This window comes from Ranitomeya imitator, chromosome 4 (assembly GCF_032444005.1).
Source record: "Ranitomeya imitator isolate aRanImi1 chromosome 4, aRanImi1.pri, whole genome shotgun sequence".
NCBI classification, from domain to species: domain Eukaryota; kingdom Metazoa; phylum Chordata; class Amphibia; order Anura; family Dendrobatidae; genus Ranitomeya; species Ranitomeya imitator.
In genome coordinates, this window is record NC_091285.1 from 510042754 (window position 1) to 510057323 (window position 14570).

The 14570-nt window shown below is 45.7% G+C and overlaps 1 protein-coding gene across 1 annotated transcript in view; it reads left to right on the forward strand.

The window, feature by feature from the left end:
* Positions 1–14570, forward strand: part of USP50 (ubiquitin specific peptidase 50) — an 89000-nt gene that overhangs the window by 13786 nt on the left and 60644 nt on the right. The window contains exons 2-3 of the mRNA XM_069766071.1: positions 264–443; positions 2417–2612. Coding sequence (XP_069622172.1) covers positions 264–443; positions 2417–2612 — 376 coding nt within the window. The remainder of the gene's footprint in view (positions 1–263; positions 444–2416; positions 2613–14570) is intronic.

Here is a 14570-nt window from a genome sequence, read left to right on the forward strand (position 1 = left end):
TCACCATCAGTGTCAGTTTTTTACCAAAGACACAAAGTGCGTGAAAAACACAGACACATAAACAGACCTATAGATTATAACAGATACATGTTGTATCCATGAAAAACATGAATACAACATGTATGTGGAACACGGAGGTGTGAATGAGGCCTTAGTGCGACTCTCTGTTGCTTCATTACCGCAAAGTGTGAACCCAACACACTAGGACTTGAAAAATCCAATAATACAGAACTTACTAACTTTTTACTTTTCTTTTACTACAGCGAAGCTGGAGCAACTGCCTCCGATTATGGCATCTCTACACACAGAAAAAGAATAGGACTGACTGGCCTGCGTAACTTAGGAAATACTTGTTATATGAACGCAGTCCTGCAGTGTCTGAGCTGCACCACAACCCTCGTAGAATATTTCTTCTCTCATCAGTTTGAGACGTTTGTCACTAGGTAACATTCATATAGCTGTTACTTGTGAATTCAGTGGGATCTAATAACCAGCTTTAAAAATGAATAACCCAATTTATAATCAATTCAATAAGATGGATGGCGTGGAAAGGTGGGAGTGTGGGACAGTCCCATGCGTATCGCTGCGGTGCAGCTTCATCAGGGGAATCACTTCCTGCCACATTATGTGACCCCCCCTTCTTTGGACAATTGCTTTATCTTTCTCAGACACCGAGCTTGCACCTGTGGGGACACCCACATTCTAGGGTCCATGGTATGTGCACTCAGCCAACTATATTGACTTGATGGTTATTTTATTATTTATGGCTGGATTGTTATGACCTTATGATAACTTTATTCATGCATATTGCACTTCCATTATGAGTGCCTATGTTTCTATGGTATCATGTCCTAGGGTCACATAGATGTATTATTGTGCATGGATGGGGGTGTTATCATTGTTGTTTTTAATCCTGTTTCTGCTTTGGTGATAATGAGGCTGTTTGTATTGACAACATCCAACTGATTCAGTGTGACTCCTTCACGGGTGCCACATTAGTGTGCGGAAGAAAGGCATGGAAATCTACTTCCATATTATGCCAGGAAAACGTGATGGAGATTACAACTAAAGGAATTTGATATAGTGCTGGAAGATGCACATCTAGGTCAGAAGGTACTCAACAAGCTACTGAAGAATATCCTATGGTCGACCTGGGAATGATCAATGCTCATGACACACCAGAATCAAAGCCAAAAGGTCATCTTGGCGCTGATGTCGAAAGCTGAAGTGCAGAGATATTATAAAGTTCAGCTGAATGATTTACAGCTACTAGCCAGGTTGAGTACATGTTGCCTGGTTGCTAGGGAATCCCCACATGTAATCAAGCTGGCTAGTAGCTGTAAATCATTCAGCTGCCGGGATGAAAACTAAATCCCCAAGCAGTCATAAATACTCGGAGGTTACCCAAGCGTGCTCATGAAAACCCGAGCAACAGAGTACACTCGCTCATCACTAATTAGCACCTTATTTCAATCAATATAAAATAAATGAATTATGGATGACAAATATGTTAGTGTGAAAGGCATGAGGTATTTTTCACAACAGATTAACATGGCTGATTTGTGCACCAGTACTGCAAGTCCCATCCTGTCCACTGATGTAATGACCTGAAGAAACAACACCACCACCCTCAATCTTCTGGTGCTGTCAGTTTTAGTGATGAGACCCATAATCGGGTGAGGAGTACCAGGTGTAAAACGCACCCATATTGCAGGTGGATAAAACTAGTCTCAGGGCTCGTGCACAAGACCAATTTTCTTGTACAAGTTCTATCTGTAGTTTTCACAGAAGACACACATAACTGTGATAATCCATGAGGATGTCCAATTTTCATGGACTGTCAGAAAAGAGAAAGTGGAGAAACTTTTTTCTTCTCTTGACATATGAGAAAAACTGATGCCAAAATCTGATTAGAATAATTCATGAATTTTTCACATATGTGGAGACATCGGTCATGTGAACCGCAGTGGATTTGATAAATCCGCAGTGCAAAACCGCTGCGGATTTATCGCGAATTTACCGCGGTTTTTCTGTGGTTTTTCTGCGGATTTCACTGCAGTTTTACAACTGCGGTTTTCTATTGGAGCAGCCGTAAAACCGCTGCGGAATCCGCAGAAGGAAGTGACATGCTGCGGAATGTAAACCGCTGCATTTCCGCGCGTTTTTTTTTCGCAGCATGTGCATAGCGTTTTTTGTTTCCCATAGGTTTACATTGAACTGTAAACTCATGGGAAACTGCTGCGGACCCGCAGCTGTGGACACGCTGCAGATCCGCAGCATTTTTCGCAGCGTGTGCACATACCCTTAGAGCTATAACATGACATGTGAACTAGTCAATATCTAAAAGTCTCTTTACACAAAACAAAACATTTCATAGTATATTTCTGACTACTCTATATTTATGGCTCTTTCACAGAGAGAAAAAAGAAATGCTGAATGCATTTGCCAACCTAATGGCAGACATGTGGTTTGGGAAAGACCAGTATGTGTCACCAGAAGATTTCTTGGCTGTAATATATAAACTCCATCCCCCTTTTGGGAAGCGTACTCAACAGGATGCTCAGGAATTATTGATTTACACCCTCAATGCATTACATGAGGACCTAACAAATGTAAGTAAAGTGAACCCATCAGAGATGTAGCTGAGGGGGAGGGTAAGGTGGCAGTTTTACAAAATAATCCTTTAAAGGGAACCTGTCACCCCGTTTTTTGAGATTGAGATATAAATACTGTTAAATAGGGCCTGCGCTGTGCGTTACTATAGTGTATGTAGTGTACCCTGATTCCCCATGTATGCCGAGAAATACATTACCAAAGTCGGCGTTTTCGCCTGTCAATCAGGCTGGTCTGGTCAGGTGGGCGTGTTCACAGCGTTCTTTTCTTCCCCAGGTTTCCGTTGGTGGCGTAGTGGTGTGCGCATGTCCAAGGTCCGGATTCCCTGTGCCCACGTGAAGACACAGCGCGCGATCTGCGCTGTCATTCCTTTCATCGGTGCGGGCGGCCATCTTCCTGGGGCCGCGCGTGCGCAGATGTAGTGCTCTGCTGCACGGGGCTTCAGGAAAATGGCCGCGGGATGCCGCGCGTGCGCAGAAGAGATCGCGGCGGCCATTTTCCCAAAGCCGAGTTTGCATCTCGGCTTTGGGAAAATGGCCGCCGCGATCTCTTCTGCGCACGCGCGGCATCCCGCGGCCATTTTCCTGAAGCCCCGTGCAGCAGAGCACTACATCTGCGCACGCACGGCCCCAGGAAGATGGCCGCCCGCACCGATGAAAGGAATGACAGCGCAGATCGCGCGCTGTGTCTTCACGTGGGCACAGGGAATCCGGACCTTGGACATGCGCACACCACTACGCCACCAACGGAAACCTGGGGAAGAAAAGAACGCTGTGAACACGCCCACCTGACCAGACCAGCCTGATTGACAGGCGAAAACGCCGACTTTGGTAATGTATTTCTCGGCATACATGGGGAATCAGGGTACACTACATACACCATAGTAACGCACAGCACAGGCCCTATTTAACAGTATTTATATCTCAATCTCAAAAAACGGGGTGACAGGTTCCCTTTAAATGTTTACGGTATATAGAGAATCACGGTGCTACACAATATTTTTTTTAAAAAGGGGGAGAAGCATTACATATGTTTTGTCATGGGGATACTGTGACAGAAAGGGACCAGAAGACCTTAGTGTCTAGTCAAACAAAACCCTGCACTGATTTGAACTGCTTCACCATCCTATAAAACAGTGCAGTTTTTTTCCTTGCTCTGTCATTGCAAGGGTTAATCAGTTCAGTTGATCTCCTGGAGCTTTCCATCCAGAATTGTCTCAGTTGTTCTGAGTTAGCCACTCTCCTTTGGTATATACGCTCATCACTGGCACTTGGAAATTGCCAGTGATAGTTCTATTTCCTGGATAGATGTTGGAGGTAAATTCAGTGTTTGGAGTAGGCGGTTGAAGAGCTGTTCAGGAGATTTCTGCTTGGAACTGGGTTGCATGCTTATCCTCATCCTCTCTTACTTGGTTTCACATACCTATCCCTCCCCTGTGTTCCACTCTGTTGTTTTGTGGGTATATTTTTATGATTGTAGTTTTCTTTCATCCCTATCTGTCGACCCTTGTCTGTCTGGCTAGAATAATCCAATACACTTCAGCCTCACCCCTGGGTGGGGGAGGGAACAGATAAAGTTTAAGATAGGAGCACAGCAAGGTACATGGCAGCGGTATCTCCATCCTCTGGGGTAATCGGGGAGACAGGGATAGATTAGGGAGTCCCCTAATTTGAGGGATCAGGTAGGCGCCCACCGTCCCGATGTGCGTGACATGTTTGTTCCCTATTATAGTCAATGCGAGAAAAAGGCATACTGCATTTTTCATTTAACCCAGTTTTTCTCTGTGTGTTTAAATATGGTATAGCACTCAATTAAATAAGGTGGAGGTAAAAGTAGAAAAGGGTGAGTCTATTAATAGCATATAGGTAATATTGTAAGGGTGTTGGACTATACTGTCGTGTTCCTGCCCCTGAAGACACCAATCACATCATTCATAAATAATAAATTACTTGGCACTCAGGAGATAGTTTTTGCAAGATAAGAAGTGAACAATTTGTTTATTAGGTGCATCCAGTTCCACATATAAACGTTTTCGGTCTAATCATAAGACCTTCATCAGAAATGGTTATTGAGTACTGGATGACGTAGAAAATCTGAAAAGGCCCATAAGGTGCCAGCATCAGAGCAGTCCTGGGAGAGGGAGGGCGCCTGTGAGTCTGAGGGTATGAGAGACGAGCGCTGTGGGAAGCGAAATAATCGCAGGAGCGCTGTTACACCGGAGGACGCCGGCGCCGTGCTGCAGAGGCTGCGAGACTCCCGGGGCTGCACAGCGCCGGCGTCCTCCGGTGTAACAGCGCTCCTGCAGCACGGCGTCGGCGTCCTCCGGTGTAACAGCGCTCCTGCTCCTGCGATTATTTCGCTTCCCACAGCGCTCGTCTCTCATACCCTCAGACTCACAGGCGCCCTCCCTCTCCCAGGACTGCTCTGATGCTGGCACCTTATGGGCCTTTTCAGATTTTCTACGTCATCCAGTACTCAATAACCATTTCTGATGAAGGTCTTATGATTAGACCGAAAACGTTTATATGTGGAACTGGATGTACCTAATAAACAAATTGTTCACTTCTTATCTTGCAAAAACTATCTCCTGAGTGCCAAGTAATTTATTATTTATGATTGATGGGTTGGATACCTAACTTGTGCACCTCCAACAAGCCTTGAGTGCCGTGTCCTCTATTACTACCAATCACATCATGTCATTAATGTCATGCGTCTTTTACATATACTATGTCATGTGAAGTTTAAACTATGTCCTGTGGTTTTTATTATGTATTGTGATGTAGACTACAATATGGTAATATGCATAGTGTAAAGGTAGTGTACATAGTGCTGGTAGTGTATAGCATCGAACTGCACAGGGTAAGATATAGATTAAGTACATATGATAGAATGTGATAGGCATTGTAAATGTAATGTGCTTAGTGCATACTCTTATAGGATGCATAGTGTTTGTAAGGAAAATCTACCCAGCAACAAGCTGCAGAGACAGATATAATTAAGTGTTGGGACTATTCCAGAGAGGGAGGGCTTTGTCATAAGAACAGGATTGTGCTTCCTGGACAGACATAGAGTTAAAGTTCGTTGAGTAGTGTGACAAGGTCAAGTTTAAAGTGCAGTGGGCTGACAGCACGAGGAGTACAGATCGTCCTGGGCAGTATGAAGCCTTATGAAAGGCTCAAGAAAGATGCTATGGAGAGTACCTCAACTTGTTCTGTAAAGAGGAAGATGATGTGGAACCACATGCTTGAAAGTTAATTGATCTTGGGTGTACTGCGGATCTGAACTGGGAAACCCTGGGACTGAGAGGATCAGTGGCCGAAGGGACAGTCCAGGTAAAATAAAAGGGTGAGGTTAGGCGTAACCCTCTACTGTGGTCAGTAGGGTTGAGCGAAACGGGTCGAACATTTTCAAAAGTCGCCGACTTTTGGCGAAGTCGAGTTTCATGAAACCCGATCCGACCCCTGTGCGTGGTCGGCCATGCGGTACGCGACTTTCGCGCCAAAGTCACGTTTCAATGATGCGAAAAGCGCCATTTCTCAGCCAATGAAGGTAAACGCAGAGTGTGGGCAGCGTGATGACATAGGTCCTGGTCCCCACCATCTTAGAGAAGGGCATTGCAGTGATTGGCTTGCTGTCTGCGGCGTCACAGGGGCTATAAAGGGGAGTTCCCACCGACCGCCATGTTACTGCTGCTGATCTGAGCTTAGGGAGAGGTTGCTGCCGCTTCGTCAGAAGCAGGGATAGCGTTAGGCAGGGTCCATTTACCACAAAACCGCTTGTGCTGTAGCGATTTCCACTGCCCAACACCACCTTCGGTGTGCAGGGACAGTGGAAGCTCCTTTTTTTTTTTTTTTCCTCAGCGCTGTAGCTCATTGGGCTGCCCTAGAAGGCTCCCTGATAGCTGCATTGCTGTGTGTACGCCGCTGTGCAAACCAACTGCTTTTTTCAAAGCACAAATCCTCTTGTTCCTTCCTTTCTGCACAGCTATCTTGTTTGTTTGTCCACACTTTTTATTTAATTTGTGCATCAGTCCACTCCTTATTGCTGCCTGCCATACCTGGCTGAGATTACTGCAGGGAGATAGTAATTGAAGGACAGTTCCTTTTTTTTTTTTTTTTTTTTTTTGTGGGAGATTAAGATTGACATTTCTGCTAGAGTGCCATCTCTGTCTGTGTCATCTCTCACTCAGTGGGCCATAGAAAGCCTATTTATTTTTTTGCTTGATTTGGGTTCCAAAATCTACCAGAAAAAATCACATCAATCAGTGGGAGAAAAATATTGGCCTCAGGGCTTGTGTGCCACTCCTTACTCCTGTGTGTGCCATCTCTCACTCAGTGGGCCATAGAAAGCCTATTAATTTTTTTGCTTAATTTGGGTTCTAAATTCTACCTGAAAAAATCAATAAATCAATCAGTGGGAGATTAATATTGGCCTTTGGGCTTGTGTGCCAGTCCTAAGTGTGCCATCTCTCTCTCTCTCAGATAGTGGGCCATAGAAAGCCTATTTATTATTATTTTTTTTATTGGGTTTATAAATTTTCCCTGGAAAAAAAAAAAAGTGGGAGATTAATATTGGCCTCTGGGCTTGTGTGCCAGTCCTGAGCGTGCCATCTCTCTCACAAATAGTGGGCCATAGAAAGCCTATTAATTTTTTTGCTTGATTTGGGTTCCAAAATCTACCTGAAAAAAATCACTAAATCAATCAGTGGGAGATTAATATTGGCCTCTGGGCTTGTGTGCCACTCCTGACTCCTGTGTGCGTCATCTGTCACTCAGTGGGCCCTAGAAAGCCTATTTTTTGTTTTATTTGTTTTCTAAATTCTCCCTGAAACAATCATTTTATTTTCTTTGGTTTCTAAATTATTCCTGAAAAAAATCATTTTTTTTGTATTTTTTTTTCTCTCAAGTCTCCCTGAAAAAAAAAAAAAAAAAAAAAAAATCTGTGGGAGATTCATATTGCCCCTTCTGCTTGTGTGCCAGTCTTGACTCCTGGGTGTGCCATCTCTCTCTCTCTCCCCAATTGTGGGCCATAGAAAGCCTATTAATTTTTTTGCTTGATTTGGGTTCCAAAATCTACCAAAAAAAATCACTAAATCAATCAGTGGGAGATTAATATTGGCCTCTGGGCTTGTGTGCCACTCCTGACTCCTGTGTGCGTCATCTGTCACTCAGTGGGCCCTAGAAAGCCTATTTTTTGTTTTATTTGTTTTCTAAATTCTCCCTGAAACAAGCATTTTATTTTCTTTGGTTTCTAAATTATTCCTGAAAAAAATCATTTTTTTGGTATTTTTTTTTCTCTCAAGTCTCCCTGAAAAAAAAAAAAAAAAAAAAAAATCTGTGGGAGATTCATATTGCCCCTTCTGCTTGTGTGCCAGTCTTGACTCCTGGGTGTGCCATCTCTCTCTCTCTCCCCAATTGTGGGCCATAGAAAGCCTATTAATTTTTTTGCTTGATTTGGGTTCCAAAATCTACCAAAAAAAATCACTAAATCAATCAGTGGGAGATTAATATTGGCCCCTGGGCTTGTGTGCCACTCCTGACTCCTGTGTGCGTCATCTGTCACTCAGTGGGCCCTAGAAAGCCTATTTTTTGTTTTATTTGTTTTCTAAATTCTCCCTGAAACAATCATTTTATTTTCTTTGGTTTCTAAATTATTCCTGAAAAAAAATCATTTTTTTTGTATTTTTTTTTCTCTCAAGTCTCCCTGAAAAAAAAAAAAAAAAAAAAATCTGTGGGAGATTCATATTGCCCCTTCTGCTTGTGTGCCAGTCTTGACTCCTGGGTGTGCCATCTCTCTCTCTCTCCCCAATTGTGGGCCATAGAAAGCCTATTAATTTTTTTGCTTGATTTGGGTTCCAAAATCTACCAAAAAAAATCACTAAATCAATCAGTGGGAGATTAATATTGGCCTCTGGGCTTGTGTGCCACTCCTGACTCCTGTGTGCGTCATCTGTCACTCAGTGGGCCCTAGAAAGCCTATTTTTTGTTTTATTTGTTTTCTAAATTCTCCCTGAAACAATCATTTTATTTTCTTTGGTTTCTAAATTATTCCTGAAAAAAATCATTTTTTTTGTATTTTTTTCTCTCTCAAGTCTCCCTGAAAAAAAAAAAAAAAATCTGTGGGAGATTCATATTGCCCCTTCTGCGTGTGTGCCAGTCTTGACTCCTGGGTGTGCCATCTCTCTCTCTCTCTCCCCAATTGTGGGCCATAGAAAGCCTATTAATTTTTTTGCTTGATTTGGGTTCCAAAATCTACCAAAAAAAATAACTAAATCAATCGGTGGGAGATTAATATTGGCCTCTGGGCTTGTGTGCCACTCCTGACTCCTGTGTGCGTCCTCTCTCACTCAGTGGGCCCTACAAAGCCTTTTTTTTTTTTTTTTTTTCCTAAATTCTCCCTGAAACAATCATTTCATTTTATTTGTTTTATAAATTCTTCTGTAAAAAATAATTTTTTTTAATTTTTTTTTTTTCTGAAGTCTCCCTTTTAAAAAAACCAAACACAAATCAGTGGGAGATAAATATTTACATTTGCGCTTCAGTGACAGTCCTGCGTGTGTGCCATCTCATTTGTTGCCAACAACAACAGAGTGTGTAACATTGTGGCTGATTTTCGTTGTGGTCTCACCCACCTGTAAAGGGGTAGCTAAATCATACTGAAGTTATAGCTAACCGTGTAAGTTGTGTGACAGCAACAAATACCGTTCGTTTGGTAACGTTTTTAAAACAATGAGGAAGTCTGGTGGAAGAGGTCGTGGCCGGGGGCGTTCATTGTCAGCTGGTAATGAGGGTAGTGGTAGTGGTGGAGCATCAGCTAGTCGTGGGAAAAAAAATATTGCACCTAAGTCTGGAGCTGTGGAGCCAGGTTCGTCGTCTGGCTACACAAGGCCTCGAACGCTCCCTTTTCTGGGAGTAGGAAAACCGCTTTTAAAGCCGGAGCAGCAAGAGCAAGTTTTGGCTTATCTTGCTGACTCAGCCTCTAGCTCTTTTGCCTCCTCTCGTGAAACTGGTAAATGTCAAAGCAGCGCGTCGTTAGTGGATGTTCACGGTCAGGGACAAGTCGCTTCCTTGTCCTCTTCAGCAAAAACAACAACAGAGAAGAATGCAGCAGGCGACACAACGGGTTACTCCATGGAGCTCTTTACACATACCGTCCCTGGCTTAGAAAGTGAAGCAGTTAACAGTCCATGCCCATTACAAGTTGAATCTGACATGGAGTGCACTGATGCACAGCCACAGCCAGACTACTATCCTGGTCCTTTGACTCAGACCACAACATTGCCATCGCAGGGTGCTGATCAAGAATCAGACCCTGATGAGACTATGTTGCCCCATCACGAACGCTATACCACCGACCGACACGGTGACACAGACGAAGTTGCACACGAGCTACAAGAAGAGGTAATAGATGACCCAGTTCTTGACCCTGATTGGCAGCCATTGGGGGAACAGGGTGCAGGCGGCAGCAGTTCTGAAGCGGAGGAGGAGGGGCCGCAGCAGGCATCAACATCGCAACAGGTTCCATCTGCTGGGCCCGTATCTTGCCCAAAACGCGTGGCAAAGCTAAAACCTGTTGGAGGACAGCGTGGCCATCCGGTTAAAGCTCAGTCTGCAATGCCTGAAAAGGTATCCGATGCTAGAAAGAGTGCAGTCTGGCATTTTTTTAAACAACATCCAATTGATCAGCGCAAAGTCATCTGTCAAAAATGTTCAACTACCTTAAGCAGAGGACAGAATCTGAAAAGTCTCAATACAAGTTGCATGCATAGACATTTAACCACCATGCATTTGCAAGCCTGGACTAACTACCAAACGTCCCTTAAGGTTGTAGCACCCTCGGCCAATGAAGCTAGTCAGCAACGCAACATCCCTTCCGGCAGTGTAGGGCCACCATTTTCCGCACCACCTGCAGTATCTGTGCAGGTTTCTTTGCCAGGCCAAAGCCGTCAGGGTCAGGGAATCACCAGTTTCGTAGTAGGAAACACTGCATCTAGGGCACCGGTGGCAACAATACCATCTCCCACCGTCTCTCAGTCTGCCATGTCCACCGGCACCCCCGCTAGTTCCACGATCTCCAGCTCTCCAGTCCAGCTCACCCTACATGAGACTATGGTTAGAAAAAGGAAGTACTTAGCCTCGCATCCGCGTACACAGGGTTTGAACGCACACATAGCTAGACTAATCTCGTTAGAGATGATGCCCTACCGGTTAGTTGAAAGCGAAGCTTTCAAAGCCCTGATGGACTACGCTGTACCACGCTACGAGCTACCCAGTCGACACTTTTTTTTCCAGAAAAGCCATCCCAGCCCTCCACCAGCATGTTAAAGAGCGCATCGTCCATGCACTCAGGCAATCTGTGAGCACAAAGGTGCACCTGACAACAGATGCATGGACCAGTAGGCATGGCCAGGGACGTTACGTGTCCATCACGGCACACTGGGTAAATGTGGTGGATGCAGGGTCCACAGGGGACAGCAAGTTTGGGACAGTTCTGCCTAGCCCACGGTCTAGGAAACAATTGGCTGTAGCCGTTCGCACCCCCTCCTCCTCCTCTTCGTCCTCCTGCAGAAGCGAGAGCTCGTCCACAGACCGCAGTCGCACAACCACTCCATCCGCAGCTGCCACTGTTGCACACCAGGTCTCCCATTATGGGGCAGCTACTGGCAAACGTCAGCAGGCTGTATTGGCTATGAAGTGTTTGGGCGACAACAGACACACCGCGGAAGTTCTGTCCGAGTTCTTGCAGAAAGAAACGCAGTCGTGGCTGGGCACTGTAGATCTTGAGGCAGGCAAGGTAGTGAGTGATAACGGAAGGAATTTCATGGCTGCCATCTCCCTTTCCCAACTGAAACACATTCCTTGCCTGGCTCACACCTTAAACCTGGTGGTGCAGTGCTTCCTGAAAAGTTATCCGGGGTTATCCGACCTGCTCCTCAAAGTGCGTGGACTTTGCTCACATATCCGCCGTTCGCCCGTACACTCCAGCCGTATCAGCGTTCTTTGAACCTTCCCCAGCATCGCCTAATCATAGACGTTGCAACAAGGTGGAACTCAACACTGCACATGCTTCAGAGACTGTGTGAACAGAGGCGTGCTGTTATGTTTTTGTGGGAGGATACACATACACGGGCAGGCAGTAGGATGGCAGACATGGAGTTGTCAGGTGTGCAGTGGTCGAAGATTCAAGACATGTGTCAAGTCCTTCAGTGTTTTGAGGAATGCACACGGCTGGTTAGTGCAGACAACGCCATAATAAGCATGAGCATCCCCCTAATGCGTCTGCTGATGCAAAGTTTGACGCACATAAAGGATCAGGCGTCTGCAGCTGAGGAAGAGGAAAGCCTTGATGACAGTCAGCCATTGTCTGGCCAGGGCAGTGTACAGGATGAGGTAGCGGGCGAAGAGGAGGAGGAGGACGAGGAGGATGATGGGGATGATTATATTTTTAATGAGGAAGCTTTTCCGGGGCCACTGGAAATTGGTGGCGCGGCAAGGCCGGGTTCTGGTTTTTTGAGGGACACAAGTGACGTGGATTTGCCTGAAACTGCCCCTCAACCAAGCACAACCGCAGATTTGAGAACTGGAACTTTGGCCCACATGGCGGATTATGCCTTACGTATCCTCAAAAGGGACACACGCATAACTAAAATGATGAATGATGACGATTACTGGTTGGCCTGCCTCCTTGATCCTCGCTATAAAGGCAAATTGCAAAATATAATGCCACATGAGAACTTGGAACTAATATTAGCAACCAAACAATCAACTCTTGTTGACCGTTTGCTTCTGGCATTCCCTGCACACAGCGCCCGTGATCGTTCTCACACGAGCTGCAGGGGCCAGCAGACCAGAGGAGTTAGAGGGGCAGAAATCAGAAGTGGCGTTGGCCAGAGGGGTTTTCTGACCAGGTTGTGGAGTGATTTTGCTATGACCGCAGACAGGACAGGTACTGCAGCATCAATTCAAAGTGACAGGAGACAACATTTGTCCAGTATGGTTACAAACTATTTTTCATCCCTTATCGATGTTCTCCCTCAACCGTCATTCCCATTTGATTACTGGGCATCAAAATTAGACACCTGGCCAGAATTGGCAGAATATGCATTGCAGGAGCTTGCTTGCCCGGCAGCTAGTGTCCTATCAGAAAGAGTATTCAGTGCTGCAGGTTCAATACTAACAGAAAAAAGGACTCGTCTGGCTACCCAAAATGTAGATGATCTAACCTTCATTAAAATGAACCACAACTGGATTTCGAAATCTTTTGCCCCACCTTGCCCGGCTGACACCTAGCTTTCCTATGAAAAGGTCTTGCCTGTGGACTATTCTGAATGCCTTTTCCAATCTCGTAATTTTCAGCACCTGATTGTCCAGCATACGACATGTTTACACCTCACTAAATGGCCAAACTCCCCACACGGGGCCGTGGTATCGACACTTGGCGACAGCACCCGTGAGAGTGCAGTTTGTCTGAAGAGGTGGGTGAGCCCACTTTTGGTCGACGGCACTGCCACTGGGCCCCTCCTAGTACAATAAAGTGTCTCTGGCGGTGGTGGTGCGCACCCAACGTCAGACACACCGTTGTAATATGAGGGGCCCTGGGCCTGTACCGCCGGCCACAAGACAGTTTTCCCCCACCCCAGCTCAAACAGTGCTCTACCACTTGCAAAATTATCTCACAGCTCCACCAATGTTTAGTCTATGCGCTGACATCCTTCAATGCCTGCCACTGACAATACCATTGTATTGATATTTTTGTTATGTTAGGCCTTCGATGCCTGTCTGTGGTCACTCCTTCCACTAGGCCTCCACTGACCACACCACTGCTGCCCGTGTACCCCTGGAACCAATTTAAAATTGCCTACAGCCATGTGTTATTATTTTAGGCCTTCGATGCCTGTCTGCGGTCACTCCTTCCACTAGGCCTCTACTGACCACACCACTGCTGCCAGTGTACCTCTGGAACCAATTTAAAATTGCCTACAGCCAGCCCAATTTTTTTATTTTAGGCCTTCGATGCCTGTCTGCGGTCCATTCTTTCAACTACTACTACACTGACCAGGTCACTGCTGCCCGTGTACCCCTGGAACCAATTTAAAATTGCCTACAGCCATGTGTTATTATTTTAGGCCTTCGATGCCTGTCTGCGGTCACTCCTTCCACTAGGCCTCCACTGACCACACCACTGCTGCCCGTGTACCCCTGGAACCAATTTAAAATTGCCTACAGCCAGCCCAATTTTTTTATTTTAGGCCTTCGATGCCTGTCTGCAGTCCATTCTTTCAACTACTACTACACTGACCAGGTCACTGCTGCCCGTGTACCCCTGGAACCAATTTAAAATTGCCTACAGCCATGTGTTATTATTTTAGGCCTTCGATGCCTGTCTGCGGTCACTCCTTCCACTAGGCCTCCACTGACCACACCACTGCTGCCCGTGTACCCCTGGAACCAATTTAAAATTGCCTACAGCCATGTGTTATTATTTTAGGCCTTCGATGCCTGTCTGCGGTCACTCCTTCCACTAGGCCTCCACTGACCACACCACTGCTGCCCGTGTACCCCTGGAACCAATTTAAAATTGCCTACAGCCATGTGTTATTATTTTAGGCCTTCGATGCCTGTCTGCGGTCACTCCTTCCACTAGGCCTCCACTGACCACACCACTGCTGCCCGTGTACCCCTGGAACCAATTTAAAATTGCCTACAGCCATGTGTTATTATTTTAGGCCTTCGATGCCTGTCTGCGGTCACTCCTTCCACTAGGCCTCCACTGACCACACCACTGCTGTCCGTGTACCCCTGGAACCAATTTAAAATTGCCTACAGCCATGTGTTATTATTTTAGGCCTTCGATGCCTGTCTGCGGTCCATTCTTTCAACTACTACTACACTGACCAGGGCACTGCTGCCCATGTACCCCTGGAACCAATTTAAAATTGCCTACAGCCATGTGTTATT